At 41.2% G+C, this 17,612-nt stretch overlaps 1 protein-coding gene across 1 annotated transcript in view; it reads left to right on the top strand.

Annotated features, from left to right (window-relative positions):
• The window catches only part of TMEM132C (transmembrane protein 132C), a 223,039-nt gene that overhangs the window by 114,777 nt on the left and 90,650 nt on the right, over nucleotides 1-17,612 (top strand). The window contains exon 3 of the mRNA XM_074606548.1: nucleotides 11,052-11,198. Coding sequence (XP_074462649.1) covers nucleotides 11,052-11,198 — 147 coding nt within the window. The remainder of the gene's footprint in view (nucleotides 1-11,051; nucleotides 11,199-17,612) is intronic.

Here is a 17,612-nt window from a genome sequence, read left to right as displayed (position 1 = left end):
GTGCTCTTGCACCTAATCCTTTGGTCTAACAGTCCTACAGCTGGACAGGCTTGTTTCTCCTAGAGTTGATATTTATTCCTGGTTTTCTGTAACAGGAATTGGACACCACTTACCTAATGCGGAAAGACTTTAAGGGGCTCCCTTTGTTGGAATACATTAGTCAAGGCTATTTAGATCCAGCCAAGACAATTCAGCTTTCTGACAGTGTATCCCAAAGCCAGAAACAGGGTGTCCCGAAGAGGAGCAGGTAACTGATTAGGAGGGACAGCAGGCGTAATCATGAAGTGGAGACGTAGTTTCTCCACTAAGAAATTGCGTAGGAGTTCAGAGAATTTTTTCATTTAACTTAGCAAATGCTTTTGGACAGGAAAACTTGCCAAAGAGCACCCCTCATTGTCTGTGTTTTTATCATCTGGCAGCCTCAATGAATTGGCCGTGAGTCCATGCTTATTGAAAACAACTGTATAATTTTTTTTTTTGGCATTACGTTTTTTTGGAGAACAAAATAAAATAAAATAAATGCCTTTGCACTGTGATGTGACACAACTGCAAACCAAGGTCAGACAAATAAGAAGCTGAAGATCTAGGGCTAGATTCAGGGTGCCCTTTCAATGCAGCTAAAGGATAGCAGGAATGGATGGGTTGGAATTTGAACTGTAACTCAGTGGTGACTTGGCTGGTTTAGTTGAATTTCTAGATGAAAGAGGAAGGTGAAAATAAATGTGAGAGAAGTGAAAAAGGAGTGTTACAAGAGAAGATGCAGAAGTATACAAAGCCAAGAGAATGCGAATGTGGGGGAACAGACATGGAAAAGACGAAGTGGAGAGGAACAAGAAGACTTTGTGTATGAAATCCTCTGTGTGTGTGTCTGTGGACAAGTGTATACATGCACATATAAGGTAAAACCCACCAGGTTTTGAAGTATTTCTTAATGATAAGAAAAGTATGTCTGTCTATCAGTCACCTCTGGAAAAAAGAGAAATATTGGTTTAAATTACAAAAGAAGCTGCAGGATGATGAAAGTAGCTTTCTACATTACTTGAACTCCCTGAGCCACATCGCATCCGTAATTTATTAGTGTTGCTTCCTGTCTCCTGAGCCACGAGCTCCATGACGTGCCCTGCCTGCTGACAGTGCCCACTGGCTCTGACGGGCCAGGCGATGACCCCACGGAAACCTGTGTCTGCTTTATGCATCTGATCCAAGGCCCTTAAGGTCAGCAGGAGTATTTTTGCTGACTTAACTGCAGTCTCAGGGGCTTCAGATCTGTACCTAAATAGAAAAACTACCAGCAACTGCCTCAGGGCACAGGGATTTGTGCTATTGCTGGGTAAACTTAAAGCATGAAAGAACCCAATTTGGAGGCTGTAGTACAGATCACTTCCAGCATTTACTAGATTAAGACTCAATTCAAACATAAAAGCTAGCGGTTCTATCGGCTGTATCCCCTTAGACCATCTTTGTGTATGAAAGTCACACTCTTGCATGCAGATTCCAACACAAGGTGTGCTTGTTCTGAAACAAAATCCGGAGTAGCAGCATTGTCAATGTGCCTTACAGTGACTGTACACAAGTGTGAGGATTATGATGAGCAAAGCAAGAACCGTTACCAAATATTGGAGTCATGGTACAAGGGATGTAAAGGAAACGTGTTGCCATAATTCTTGTTTTATTCTACAGTTATCGATCTTAGCAGTCTTTCTGCTTTGTTCATTGCAGTTTTGGCACTCATCTGTGCCAAAAATTTGCCCCTGGTTGGTGCTGCTCAGTACTTCAAAGAGCGAGGGAGAGGAGGCAGGACTATAAATGGATGAAGCACATGTTGTTGTAGCACCTGCAGAGTCAGCAAACTCCCTGCTGTCTGGAGGGGGTTCTCTCCAGGGCAATGGTAAAATGCTCCATCCTTGAGTCAACTGAAGTTAGACTAACTGGAGTACAAAAGAAAGTGCTGCATCTTGGGGATGAACCACCTGATAATCATTTTGTTCTTTCATCGCTTGTACAAATACCTAGTATACTGCGTAACATTTGAAACAATTATTTGTCTGAGTGGTTCCTCTCTTTCTTGATGTTTTAAAGACACCTGCCCCTTCTTCTTTCTAGCAGTTGATCTCAGCAATATTATATTTCTCTAAGGCAAAAGGAAACACAACCCTCATAGCTGCATGGCTGATGGCAAAATTGTATTCATAACAGCTGCTGAAGGGGGAGTGGGGATGGGATTAAAGCCACAAAGGGACTGCATGGGAAGATTACTTCAGAAAGTCACTTGGGGTCTAAGTAATAATCCTAATAACGACTGCAAACAGTAAGTATTTTCCTCAGCACTGCTACTGCTTTGCCAGCTGGGGGAACGTCACAAACATGCAGCTTAGAGATTATTTTTTTTTGTAATAATAGAAACTGCATGTAGTAAGGGATATAACCTCAAAGCGTTTACTTATCTAAAAGAGTCTCTGATCCTAAAAAAATAGATCTGTGGAGATGATGGTCTTGTATTTAGGTTGTGCAGCTGAATCTGCACGCTGGATCCACCCTGGTAGGATTTTGTTTACTCATCGCCCATCTCTGTCTCTCTCTTCTGCCTCTCTCTGCAAGTGTGTCTTGGTGTGAGACAGATGGTTATTCCAACACACTTGTCAACAGACAGCAGAGCAGACGGCACAGTGGCCAACATTTCCTCCTGTAAGGAATTTATAAATGAGTGTTCACTCAGATACTGATCCCATAGCAAAGACTTTTCAGGGACTTCACCTAGATGTGATTATGCATCAGCTTTTTTGAATTCCTTGCGGTGTCCATGAGATGGATCTTTGACTTGTACCTGTTGGTTCTTTTGAGTTTCACATTGTAAAAGAGCCTTTCTACTTCTTCACTCTTTAAGGAAATGAAAAGTCACAAGAAAATCGCAAACTCAGACTGTCCCCTAATCAGTTAAGGCATCTAAAATGCTTGGTGTGAGGAGCACTACAGTTTTAAAGCAGTGCTGCAAACACCTCTCAGGCACTCCAAGACTTTGGTCTTCTCAGTAAGAGTGTCCCTTGCATTTCTTGCAAACCCAGATTTTTTGCCGATTCCATGCGTAACAGGTAAAGGGCAATGGAAAGGGGGTTGAAAAAAGCAGTCTTTTCCCTTGTGTTTTTGTGCTCCCAAATTACATGTTCCTGTCTGCTGATTAGTATGTATATTGTAACTCTGAGGAGAAGGAGGTCTTTCTGCAGCACACCTGGACAGTGCTTATCACAAGGGGATCTCCATCCTTCCTAGTGGGAATGGATTTTTGTATTTCAGGATGCCAACCTCAAGTGTTACAAAAACATTGAAGATTACAAACAACAAATATGGGGTTCTTGTTATTGAAAACACTTATTCCTCTGCTTTTAGTTTTCCCTCTTCCTCATTTCCTAATAGCTGTGAGGATTCCTTCCCAATGACTTTGGGAGCTGAGGCTGGGAATTGGTAACAAGTGCTTTCTCCAAACAAATTCTTGACTATGGATTGGGGAGTTAAGAGAAAGAAGGTATATGCTGAACTGGACTTCTTTGGTGCATGAGTTTGCTTTCTTCTACCTTGGACTGTCTCGTCTCTTATCTTATTACTGCTGTGATAATTTGAGCACGTTAACAATGGGTTTGCCACCTAAGTGGCCCCATGAATGTAATTAGCCAAGGCAGAGGGCAAGTAGAGTTTCTGGTAGCCACTGCAAGAGCTCCCTTATGTTTTGAGCTCCTGTGAGCCTACTTCAGGTTTAAATAGTCAACCCGACCAGTGGATTTGTGAACCCCTCAGTAATATCTGGGCTGAAATGTGATTGTGTCTCTGAAAGCAGGATGAGCTGGAGTTAAATGCAGTAGCAGCTCCATGACAGCTTCTGTGAACATCAGGAGTTTACAGCGTTTATCTTTGCTGGAGGCAGAATGTTAGCAGGTTGTAAATTCAGATTGGGTTTCCTCTTAGCTTGGAAGACAAATCCAGATTCTCTATGTTGTGTAGTTCCCTCCTGCTTTTATTTGTGTTTTTTTTTTCCCTCCTGCCTTTCCCGTAATCCCTTAACTAGTGCTATTAACATTCAGTGCTGGAGAAAGCAGTTTTGCCATGAGATGTATTAGGAGGTTCACAGAATGGTAGGGGTTGGAAGGGACCTCTGGAGATCATCTAGTCCAACCCCCTGCCAGACCAGGTTTGCCTAGAGCAGGTTGCACAGGAGCAGGTTAAATGACTATCTTTGTGCCTTAAGTCATAGTATCCAAGCTTCACAGAAAGCATCTCTCTTTCCTTTTCTTTTAAAATAAATAATGGAATACCTGACACCACAAGAAGACTGGTAATACTAACAAAGAGTTAACCACAGAAATTGGCCCAAACCAAAGAACTCTGTCAGTGGAACGTCCCAAAGCACATTGGATTTCTTTTTTGGAAAAAAAAAAAAAAAAAAATCCAGCTGTCAGCATCCACCTCGTGCCTTGCAGCTGAGCTCTTCAAAGCTTCCTAAGGGATATGAAGCACCTATTCCCAGTGAAATAAAAGACAGCTGATTTTCTGAGGGTCTCAGGGAGTTTCAGTTATGTAAGAAACACTACAAAAGAACTGCCCCTGAGCAATTTTGAATCGCAGGATTCCTCACTGGCAATGGAAGGAGTTCACATAATTTGGATGGACAGTGAAGTCACGCAGTTTGGGAGAAGCCGCATTTAGTCCGATCCAGCTAGCAGAGGAGCTTTCAGAAATACTGAAATTTGCCTCAGCTGCTTGTAGAATTACACCTATGTTCAAGAAGCTTAAGCATTCTGGTTTGGAGATTCGTTAGGATTTGATTACTGCATTTTCAAAGTAAAATATTTCAGTCTTTTTTGTTTTGACATGGCATTTTTTTTTGAGGTTTTTTCAAATAGACCAACATTCTAAGAAATGGAAGGAAAAGGAGGAGGAGTGAAGAGCAAAGACTAAATACCTAGAGATCAGCTGTTTTTACATTTTAAAGGGTGTTTACTCTTTTTTACAAAAGCTGTTTCCTGAAGGCCTTTTCTGGATACTCCATGAGCAAGAAAATGCCTGAAGGAGAAAGGATGCTCTGAGGAGAATGATCTTTGCTTTTACTGATGATTAACCGATGTTGTAAATCTAGAAATCAAAGAAAACAAAATTCTTGCATGGATGACCCTTTGAACTAGCCTTCTTAATGGGAACCAAATCTGAAATACTACTATCGGCAGTAATTTATTACCTAATAAATTTATTACCTAAATTCCCCAGTTGAGTTGAGGCTTTCTTTTGCTGCTTACCTGTGTATGTGGCTTATAAATGAAAACCTGTATAGCAAAGAGGTGGCCACGTGAAGCAGGGGTGGAAATCTCCTTGCTAGGGTAGGAGGGAGGCAAACAGGGCTCCTGTGGCTCGTGCGGAGTCATGATGGAAGCCTGGAGCTGATACCTGATCCCCCATATTCCCAAAGCAGAGCCGTAGCCGCTTAATCACGGTTACTCTGTTCGTGTATTTTGCAAATTAAAGGGGCATATTTGAAAGGTCGACACAACAGGTCATATTCTTCTGTTCTGCTTTGGCTTCTCAACTAAGGCCAGCAACGAGGCTTTTGGTGAATATTGGTTTGCCAGGCAGATGTCTGTCCTGTTCATTCAGAGCTCCAGTGAGATCTAGTAACTCATTTCACATAGAAAGATGAAAGGAGAAGGATTTACTTAATAAAACAAATCTTGCTTAATTGCTGTGGTTAGTCTCCTGCCTGAGTTTTATGGGTTCCTGCAGCTGGCTTTAATCTCCTGATTTACTCTGGGAACAAAGAAGGAAAGGAGTGAACTTAAATCATGGCAGGAAGAAGTTGAAATTTTTTTGGCAGAACTCAGGAAGGTTAGAGACTTACTGTAAAGTGCAGCACGGAAACAGGCCACCAGGAGAGGCTCCCTGGGTTTCAGGAGATACAGTAAAATAACTTCTTACAATGTGACCTTTACAGTCAGTAACGTCAAGGGCCTCTACTAGTCTGGGTAACTAAGGGAGGATAAGCAAAGAGTGGCAAAAAACATTGAGGCTCCAGAGAAGACTGACCAAAAGGGGTCAGTATTTGTTAAGTTGAAACACCAACTTGACAAATATAAACAGATGAGGAATTACATGTGGAATAAACAGATGAGGAATTACACGTGGAAACGCAGGGGATTTAGCACCAGCATGGTGAGGTACGGCATGCCCATGCTCAGCTTGTGTGACCCAGGGACTACCTTACAGATGAGCCAGTCCCCCCAGTTAGACTGAACCTGCATCTGTCTCTAATATTTATGTTTCAAATACTTCCTAAAGAAAAGTCTTCCGGCACAGCAGCTTGGACAACAGATGTGAGCTGAAGAGACTGTCTGTACAAAGCAATGGTCACTAATCTAAAACCAGACTGCGCTCAGATCAAAGTACAGCATGCTGAGAATAGCGTGGCATTTATGAAGAGCACAGAAGATGCAGAACTAAGTATAACCCTCTGAAAACAAACAGTCTAACAGGAACCAGAAGGTTTAGTGTCTGGAAAACTATTCCAGATATTATGAAGCTCACTGATGGGAGGAATTTAGTATTGATTTAGCTTTTTACTCTTTAGTGCAGCCTTGTCTAGCCAAGCCGCTGTGTAAGGTTCCTGTTGGAGGGCAGTCTGACAATAGCGCAACCCCCAGGTGAGGGTGGGATGCTGCTGGAGGTATTGCCCTGGCCCCCTCTCCGCTCCTCACTTCATGCTTCTGCACTTCCCTGGGACGTGGCTGCTTATCTGATCTCCCAGTGAGCCACCCAGGAAGCTAAATCATCCACTGATTAATGCGACCAACTTAGTTTGCCAGTGAGTCAGCCGGGTGTTAGTGCCAGCCTAAAGGGTTAGGGACCTGTACAGCCAGGGGCTCCTAATCAGCTTCCTGTGCTTTCCTCAACCCATAGCTTCAGACTCTTCCCTTTGCTGGTAGATTACTTATCTGTATCACAGCACACCCAGGCAATACAGCCCCGCTTGGATCTGTGCTTTGAGGATGACTCTCTCTGGAACAAGAGAGGTGATGCTCTCTAGGATTAGCATACATCAGCAAAACCATACAGCATGTGAAGAACTGTGTGGAGTACTCAGCCATCTCTATAGCTGCTGCAGGTGGCAGAACCCTTCCATGGCCATAGCAGTTATGCAAGATTAAAATTTAAATTTAAATAGGAAACTATAATTTGAGCTCCTGAAATCATAAGTCACATCTTCAGCTCTGGCTATTGCTGATTCAATTGCTTTTCAGTTACTCTCTCTATCAGCTGTGTGTGTTACGTCTAAATACTGCTGAGATTTCTTGTAATTTGAAGACAGTGAAATGGAACAGCTAGATTTTCATCTCTAGTTCATCAGAATGTATTAATTAGAAGCATCATTTCTAAGTTTGACATGTTAGGAAGATAAGGTGCTAAATGGAAATCTTTGTATACAACTAAAAGCTTCAATTTGGAAATAAAATATTTGCTTGGAAATTGCACATTTACATAAATGCATTTGCTATGAAATTGTGTAAGTAAATATTTTTACTTGATCTTGACAAAATTAAGTAATGATTTCTAGGTAAGCTGCTGGAGACTTTTCCTGTAATGTCTTTGAGATGCTGCTTGTTTTGCGTGCCAGCAAAATGTTTTAGTTCTCCATTTGAGAGATTTAAAGAGAGACAGTTATTTTGAGACAAAGCTGAGGCAGAGATTTCCTGTGCTATGAATTAATAACCTTAGAAGTTCAAGCAAGAAAGTCTTTCACTGTTCTGGCTACCATGTGTTCATAAAGCTTTAAACCCGTGTTCAGATGGAGTCCTCTATCCAGTGGGATTGAAGCTGACCTCTGGTATTCACCCTCCTTAGTGATGGTCTTTCTTTCGTCTTTTGTCAAAAGATCAAAAACTGTGCTTATCTTTCAGCACATGGACAATCAAACTCAAATAAATGAGCTGTTGCCCATAGGTTTCGTGCATATGTAGGTGGGTCGCTTTGCAGGGTCTGTGTTTAGATGCAGGAAAAGGAAAAGGGTGATTTTTGTTACTGGACAGCAGACCTGGGGCCTTGGTTTGGTCACTGCTGCCGTGGTCAGCATGTAGCCAAAGGGACTGAGGGAGTTCAGTGACACCCACAGAAAATACAATACTTGTCTAGAATAATGTTGGAGAGGAAGATTTTAACTCCGCTTTGGGTGGAAGTCCAAGCTGACAAGTTATGGCTGGTGGATACTTGCAGGTTGGAGAGCTGTGCGGAAAAGCCTCTGTGTGAGGACATTCACTGCTACCCGTGAATAAGCAGACATGGCAAAGGGGAGAATTTTCCAGTTGGAGTTGGGAACCTCACACTAAGGAAACCTGGAGTATTTCAGCTGTTTGTCATCTCTGTCTATTCTCATCGTACCTGCCTCCCTTAAGTAAACGTGGTAAATGTATATATACTGCATAGATTAGGTGAGTAAATACAGGAGACTGTCAGGCAATTTGTCCTCCAGATCCTCGGTCTCAGGGTTTATTGAGGTAGTATAACTTACAAATTTTTATGTACAAAGTTGGCACTATTGATTTAAAAAATTAATATTTAATCACAAGCATACAGCAAGGTCAACGAATCTTTGGTAAGCAATTAAATAGACTTTTCCTTGCTAGCACTTAAAAACTAAGTAAATAAAAATTTAAGTGAAAACATTTGTAGCATATGCATACAGACTGCATTTAAAAATGCATGGGGCTCACTACTGTCTGACTTAATTCTGATTCATCCATTGACCTTGTTATATAAAACTCAGTGCCCTTTCTAGAGGGAGAGTTGCAAATTGTGCTTCTGCATATTTATTTAGGAAGTTCAATCTTCTGGGTGTTCATACCCTAATTCCAGTGCTGAGTGCAATCACAACATTGATTTTTCTCACTAAACATAACCTACTTTACCCTGGGATGGAATATTTTTTTTTTAATGGGCTTTATATAATGGCATATGTGAAAACCACTCAACTTAATGCCCCATACTGTAGTTAATTAACCAAATGGCATTGTAGCCGTGGTCTTTCGTCCTCTGGCAGTGTATTTTACCACTAACCTTGGCCATACAAAATGTCCATCCTAATTAACAGGAGCCCAGGTATTGACTATGTCAAGCTACATGGGGGAAAGAGCAATTTGCAGCTGATGACAAAGTTGTAATTCTGTTGAAAATACAAACATGAGGAACCTCATTTTGACTGACGTTATGCCATTTCAGGGCCCATCTCAGGGAACAGCTGGACAAAGTATCTAAATGATCAGTTTTTACTTCTCTCTAGTTGCTAAATAACAGCATCCTAAAATATGTCCAAACATCTCCTAAAATACATACTACCAAAACCATACTGATGGATTTATACAGATTTCAAGATTGGTGGTAGTGTTTTCTTATTAATGAAATGTTTATTTATTGTTCATTTATTTGAATTGTAATATGCTGGAAAACTTAATGGGACTTAGAGTTTTAATGAACCTTCAGTAATGCATTTGATTCTCCTTTTACTTTTTCTTGTTTTCATTTCTGAGTAATTCTGAGTAATTCAACTGAAGATGCATCAGGTTTGTGCTAGTTTTACTGGAGCAAGACAGAAATCTGTGAAGCTCCATGGTGTTTCCTGTTACAAATGAGAGAATTAAGCACTTACGCTTTTATACTGAAAGAAGAAATGTTTTCTTTTTCAGTGCCTTAAATTAATTGTATTTTTATCTCACTGCTGAAAAACTGCAACAAGAAGACAAGTACTCTCAATCATTCATGACTACATTTTTAAAGCTTTTTAGTCTCTAAAGATGCAAAAAGATGACTTTTTCCAAGAAACTTAGATGCTGAGTCCTCATAAATGTCGAGAAGATATTGACATCTTGTTAGATGCTGATTTCTGCTCAATAACTAATATTTTGTGTAGCATAAATAGTTTAGAAAAGTACGATTTTTCACCATGCTTTAGCCTCCGTGCTGTGGTGAAGGCAGGTCCTGCTGAGTAGAGGCCATGATGAATGTGCTCTGGTGGTGTGAAGTTAAGCAGCCCTTTGCCTTCTCCATCCCGTGCTGAGGTCAAGCTACTCACAGAGCCACGTGCTTCTAGCTGGCATCCTGCTCCCCACATACTCATCCTCTTGCGTGAGGCTGGTGGAAGGTTCTCTCTCAGTGTCTTTTGAAGAGAAAGTCTGTATAAGGATCTCTGTTTCTCATTCCTGATGCTTTGTAATAGAACTGAAGATCAGCAGTTAAATGTTCTGAGCCCAAATAGCATCTTTGCTGGGAGTTCTTTATACAAATGCTCTTTAATTAAGCAAATGTTCTTTAATTAACCTTTCATACAGTTATTGCTGTTGTTACTAGCATCACTAGGTAAATACAGTTAACTTTTCCACAGGATGTAACAACTAATAGTGGCGGAAACTTGCATCCTGCAAGAACATCTCTGAGTTACAAAGTCTTGTCTTAACCAACAGCTGTATTCTCTCCAGGCTGGAGATTTCAAACAGAAATTTCCTTGGGAATCTGTCACAAAGAGAGAATTGTCAGACAGAAGAGCAACAACCTGTCGACTGATATCTGGAAGAATATAATATAGAATAAAAATGGGTTATTTAAAAATCTCCACTGAAGTCTTCCTCTGTGCAATGGTGAAGCACAAGTTTGTCTTGCTATGGATGAGCAGAACCTTTCTCAGTCTTCTGTGTTGGGACAAATTTCTCTTTGGGAGAAATCATTGCCAGAATAGAGAAAAGAACCTTGAGTGTAGTTCTTCCAACAGGTTCAGTCTTAATCATAACTCCAGCCTGCTGGCGGCAGACAGATAAAGGCACACAGTTAGCTGGTTCTGTCCAAAAAAAGCGATATGTTGCCTTTAGATCTGCATTCATGATACCGCTTTCTTATTTGCTGATAGGTTAGAAACATATCTAATACTTAGCTTAAAACAGATATAATGAGATTTCCATGCCTGAGCTACATTTGTAGGATCACAATCCTGAATGACTCTCTTGTAAACGTTTTACACTTGCTGTTTCCAACAGGGCAAAGGTGAAGAAAGGTGTGAACATTCTCAGTGCAAAGACAAGTGACCCCCGGCAGTGGGATGTGAAACAAGAAGTGGGGAATGGTGGAAAGCATTCGACCACAACAGTTATTTGTCAGAGGATAGCACCAAGTTCGAGGAACAGGTATGAAACCTCATATTCTCGGCACATTAAACTCATTTATATCCATGATACCACTCATTGGTTGAAAGACTTAGGGCTCATATTACCACTACTCATAGCTATTAAACCTGTAGCCTGGAAATCTGGAGACACTTATGTTAACTATGGTACCATCTGCTGATCTATAACAGGGCATCTCAGTTTCCAGGTAATAAAATTCATCGGTTTAAATTAAAAAATGAACAGAATAGGCCGATCCGGGGGGGGGTGGGAGCGTCGTTTTGGCATGAATATGAATATCCTTAATTTTAAAGGTTTTTACTGAACATAATTTTTGGCTTGATAGTTTTGACCTTGTTTCTCTGAACATATCGCAGCCTGTGCGCTTGGTTCATCAAGCAAGCAATGAATTCTTCCATGGTGAACCGCTGTAACTTTCAAGCATTGTTACAGGATAATTCAAACCTTCCAGTATTTAGTGTCTTGTATGTGATACAGAAGAATCCCCTTTTGCAAACAGTTACTTCTTCCAGAACCGGAGGCTCCTGTGCTAAGCCATACCCTGGTAAATGTCAGAGGCAGAGCAGTGCACCCCTGGGAGCACTGGTATGAACTGGCCTGCCAGTGCCAGCTTTCCTGGTTAATATGTTTTTACTGAGACTTGGTCTAGTTCTTCCACAGACATAAAAGCAGTGCTTTTTCAGTAAGTATGATTGTCTTCTGTAACACATAGTAAAGTCGTATATTGCTGCTTTCAGTGGAAATTATTTTGCTCTTGCTGGGTATCATCTTTATGAATTTTCAGAGCACTGCTGTACATTAGTCCACGCAGAGCATTTTCATGGCACAGAGCCGAGTGATGCTTCCCTCGCTCTGTGCTTATTATTAGCCTCAAACCTGGGCTCATTGAAGAGTATCATAAAATCTTTGGTGGATGCTGGGTTGGTTATTGCTTTCCCACGCTCTTGGTTTGTACTATCTTCAGGCATAGAAAACCGAGCAGATTTTAACATTTGTATTCTGTGCCCAGTCAGAGTGCCTGGGAAATATTAGATTGCTGCAAAAGTGCAGAAATTTCTCTTGTCATGAGCGGCTCACTGTTTCAATGTATTTACACTTGATATCATTGCAGTTAGTGAGATTTTCAGTGGAGAGTTTGGGGGAAGGTGGGGTGGTAAGGGGAAAGGAAAAACACATCAATTGAGCCTGCCAGAAGTAAAAACCAAAACAATTTGAAAGGGAGAACATGCTTTAGAACAGCGTGAACTCTGTATTTGCAACTGTGGAACTATAACAGTCAGGTTATCAAACCCCAAATTAAATCTTCTCAATCCAATTTGCATAAAGTCTAATTAACCCATAAAAATATTTTTAGCACTAATTATGCAAATTAAAGTCAATGTTTTAATTAATCCTTTTTCATTTGTGTGTGTAAATAGTCACTGTCTTCTGAAAGCATGACGAGCCTAGGTTGGAATGAAATGTTTGTGTACAAGGAGGAGCTGGATAGAGAAACATGGGCATGTGTGTACTCAAGATCCCAGGGGGAAAGCGTACCATGTAGTGGGCATTACACTTCCTGAGTTTCTAAGTGTCACTTGGAGCCCTCTGCGCAAAGCACAAATATTCTATTAAGCCAATTTAATTTGGTTGAGAACTGCAAGTCCCTAATGGGATCTTACTGTGCTGCCACCAGCTTTTTCAGGCTAGTTTAGCTGCACAGTTCATTTGGGTGATGTGCAGTTGTGTGACAAGGTCAGTGTAGATGTGAGGTACTGTTCTGGAGTTCCAGCATCAACACAAGCTAATCTTCTCTTGCAGCAAACTCAGCCAACTCATAAGTTTGTTGGTAAATTTAAGCAGAGAGGTGTTTTCCACTGTCTTTGCAAAAGAGCTTCTGAAAAGCAAGTAAATGGAAGTTTGTAGTTCTTGAATGCTTTACGAACATTCATGCTACTTGTCAAGAAGATGATAGTATGTTATTTTTCTTTACATGGCCAGCTATTTCTAGTACAGCTCAGAAAATCAGCTAGCAGGCAAGGAGAATGAAGGGTCTTCTACGGTTGTGCCTTATTCCTCTGTTGCAACCAAGAGCAGTGATTTGGCTCTCCCCCTGTATTGTCACATGTCCCCGGCTGGTTGTGAAGTAGGTCAGAATATTACTTAAATCCATAATAGAAGGAGTGCTGCCTTCTACAAACTGTTTTGTGGTAGCCAGATAAAACTGCATCCAGGATTCATTCTAGTCATAATGGGGAGAGTGATGTCTTGAGTTGTTTAGCACATGAACAGGAAATTCTGGCCGTTCTCTATCTGCTCCCTGACGCACCATGGAGAGCCATTGCACTCTCTCCCCTTCATGTCCCTGGAAACAAATGCCCATACTCAATAAGACTACTCATTTTTGTTGCCATGTTGCTTCTCTTTTCTTGCATATTTCTGCTATCATTAGTGTATGGATATAATTACATTGTAAGCACTTCAAAACAAGCAGTTTATATCTGAATACAACGCTGCTTAGCAGCTAATATACCTTTGACATATATAAATAATAAAAAACAAACAGCATATTGTAAATATATCACATCAATAACCGTTTACCATTACATTTTAAGAATTTAAGTGGGTCACGCTTTTTTACTTTTTTGAGTAGTATTTGTTCTCTTTCAATTTATGCTGCTAAAGCCAAGAGCCATAGCTTCTTAACTTAGATTTATTCAGAAAGGCTTTACCACTATAGCAAGTAACTGAAAACAGCTTGAAATCAGCAATGTTTGTGTGCCTCATAATGCAATTTGTGCTGAGATTCACGAAGCTATTGATGAGGATAACAACAGTGTTGATTAGTGAAAACAAGTCTTAGACTACTGCTTGGTCACTTTTTTTCCCTTGTTGTTTCTCGTTTCTGAAGGAAAGCTGGTAGGTTTGAAATGTGTCCTCAGGGTAGATGAGGAGATATTTTTGGTTACTATTATAACCATTTCCATATCTTAGTATTGCCTCTGTTTGGTGCCAGCCTAAGGCTTGTGTGGTTGATCTATGATATACCACATCTACCCTGAGAACAGCTTCAGTGGAAGGCTCGTATTCACTGTGTAGCTTATTCTGGATTGCCGTCACAGGGTATAAGAGCAGTTCCAAGACAGAACAAGGGTTATTTTTACCCTAAGTAATTTTCGTCTTTTTAATTTAATTTTTTTTTTTTTATAATAGCCTACCTCCACCAGCTGGTATGCTGTCAGTTGTGGGGATGAGAAAGAGGGATTAAGGGTAGGAGCAAGGAGAATTAGGGGAATTTCTTAAGACGGTTTCTCTGCCAAAGCCAGAGCATCCTATATCTACGGTGTCAAGAACTAAGAAGCAGCGACTGGGGCTAATCCAGACCTGACTCCTCTTGCTCCATCTAACCGGGAAGTGGGCTGGAACGAGCTGCTTTCAGTCTGTTCTTGGGCTGATGTTTCTGCCTGTGGAGGTTGTACTTTGTTTATGGAGGAATGGAGTCACCCAGTGCTTTCGATTTCTGTCAACCGGGTAGAGAAACTGAGTGTGGGAGAACAGAGAGACATTTAGAAAAACTGACATAATGGAAAACTGCTGTGATGTAGCACTTTATCCTCTTGGCCTTGAACCTTTTGAGAGGCCCGTGGGCTTAAAGCTCTCCAGCCATCTGTCTGATAAAGAGGCAGACTCGGGAAGAGTGCTTCCAGATGTTACGTTTATGTTTCAGACTGTGTCACAACCACTCATTCCCCCCGCCACACGCGCATACATTTTTTTTAGTTGTTTGTGGGTTTTTTTAACACTGTCTGGGTATCATTGCATTCACAGGGAGACAGCTAATGATGTTACCAGGTTGTGTTTCATATCATCGGGGCATGGAGGAAAGCAACAAAGCCGTTGCAATTCTGCGCAGGTCCCTCCTCTGTCTGGCAGCACCATATGTTGCCAAGGGATGTCAGCGAAGTGAATTCTCTTGTGATTGAAAAATAAAAGTAAAGTGTATATGTACAACATGCCTCAAACTTGAAAAACTGTAAGACATTTGGGGTGTGTGTGTCTGGCTATACTTGAAGACAGTCAGTCTGTGCTCAATATATGGACGCAGAGAAGAGCATTCACACATTACGAGCAGGGTGTTATTAGCTTTTTTAGAATCTGGGTCATCTTCCCCTGGCAGTTTTGGGTCAGAGTGGTTTGCAGAGCTCAGCAGAGCGTCAGTGGTGCCTGCTGACCTCAAAACGTCACAGCCTGAGCAGAGGACTCTGGTTTTCACAAGGACTCAGAGATTTGATGCTCATGGGTCAGGATTTTTTCATTACAGCTGTTTATCCTTCTGACTGATAATTGAGGCAGGATCAGAGCTGAGATGCCACATGCCACTGCTGTACTAGTAGATGCTTGGGAAGTTGAATACATCTTCAGGAGGTCACATCTGTGTCTGCAGAAACTGATTTGTACAAACTGTAGAGGTACTTTGGGAGGAAGACATCAGCAGTGGATTTCTATTGCCATTGAGCCCCAAAAGAGACGCAATTTCCATTGATTTATGAGAAAGTCACGTACGAACAAGCATTATGGCCTCCTGAGTATTTTGTTTTAAGCAACATGCATATTTTGGTGCAAATTAGATGCAGTCTTTTAGGCTGCTGGCAAATTACCAGTGTAACCCTCAGAGCTTCCAAGGCAGGTCATTCCTGTGATGTGCATCTGTCTGCCTAAAATGACACATGGGACTGTGTGCATGTAGCTGTCAATAACAGTGTCAAGAATAATACAGCTAAGCCTTTACCTACTGCTTTAAATATCCCTTCCCTCCACCCTTTCTCATCTCATTTCCCAAATAATTTATCTCTGCCTGCTGTCTTTGCATTTTAAGATTTCTCTTTATGTTAGGGTGCCTGCTTCAGGTCAAATTAGGGCACAGATGTCTCCAGCGTACGGTTTAGGTGCCAAAGATACACTGGACATCTGCACATATGGTGGAGGATCAGCCAGCTGTGCCTTGTAACAATATCTTTTCTAGGGCACAGAAGACTGGGGTTAGAAGGTTGCTTCCCAAAGGAGCCTTTCATATGGCTCCTCTTTTGCTGCTTCAAATGTCAGGAGTGTTTATCAAAGCCCTGAGCTGGGGAGGGAGGAAGGATGAGGAATGTCTTTCGTGTCTCTTTCAGGAGTAGGCTGCCTGCAGGAGGGAGGCGGACGCTCCGTTGGTTCGCTCTCTCTGTCTGCTGCAGTGTCTAAGCAAGTGTCTGCACAAACTGTCTTGAGAGGGCATATTTGTTTCTTATACCTCACTGTCTTACTGGGGACTTGTGGGAGCAAGGCAACTTGTTGAACCTGATGAATCCTGAGTGGTTTCGACTTAATGGGAAGCCCTCACTTACATTAAGGAAAAGCGAATTCCATGGGAGTCCTCATGGATAAGGACTCTCACTGAGCCTGAAGGACCCTTTCTTTTCAATACTTTCGGTAATGCAAGTTCAGAAGGGTGGAATTTGAGATAACTATAGCGATTGTCATGGCAACAACATACGTCTGTCCAGTTTTCATCTAGCACCTACCACTACGAGGCCCTGATTCATAACTAGAGCATTGGCCCCCCCATAGTCCAAGTAAATAACTACACTATTAGCACTCAATTGTTTCAATCGAAATTTGTGTTTAGCTTGGCATCAGCATAAATACCTGCTTTCTAACAGATAAAGGCTGAGTCAGAAAAACAGCAGGGTCTGCATAAGTATCGTGGAAGATACTAAATGGAAAGTATTTTCTTTCCTATCAGGTATGTCAGAATGTTCTCTCTTCTGTTTGAAATTCAAAGCAAGATATTATAATCTAAGATGAAGTTTTTGAAAGCCTGTTGTTAGGCATTATTGAAATTAGTTTTCATGTTGGATTTCAACAGGATCAGTGTTAGACTCAGTCCTGACCATTCAAAAAATACATTGTTCTTTATAGATAACATAGTATTAGCCAAGGAGTAAGGCATTCTCATGAGTTTTCTCTCCAAGAAATGAAATTAATTAATAGAAATGAGATAACAAAATGCATGAAATGAGATCTATCCATGATCTCTACAGAAGTTCCAGCCCGGTTCCAATAAATTATTTTTTTTTATTTTATAAGTCTGCTTTGGAGTTCCTGGGTCTGTTGGAAAGCAGAAGGGCTGAAGCACCAAGAGAAAGGTCATTCTTCACATATTTCTTGCCAAAAGAAAGCATCAAATCTGTTTGCTCAGCAAATCTGTATAGTTTGGAAAAGCTTTTTACATGCTTATCAAAACGGAATGCTGGAGGCTTAGCCAACGCATGCAATAACCCAGCCTTGCTGAGAAAGCTGTCTTTCTTGGTGTCAGTGCCTTCCCTGCTTTCCAAACAGGTTGGATATATTGTTTTAGTTCATTATTATGTAAATAGAGCAGAGGCCCACACATAT

Source organism: Larus michahellis, chromosome 13 (assembly GCF_964199755.1).
Source record: "Larus michahellis chromosome 13, bLarMic1.1, whole genome shotgun sequence".
NCBI classification, from domain to species: Eukaryota; Metazoa; Chordata; class Aves; order Charadriiformes; family Laridae; genus Larus; species Larus michahellis.
The sequence above is the reverse complement of the archived record's forward strand: the minus strand, read 5'-3'. Positions and strand labels throughout refer to the sequence as shown.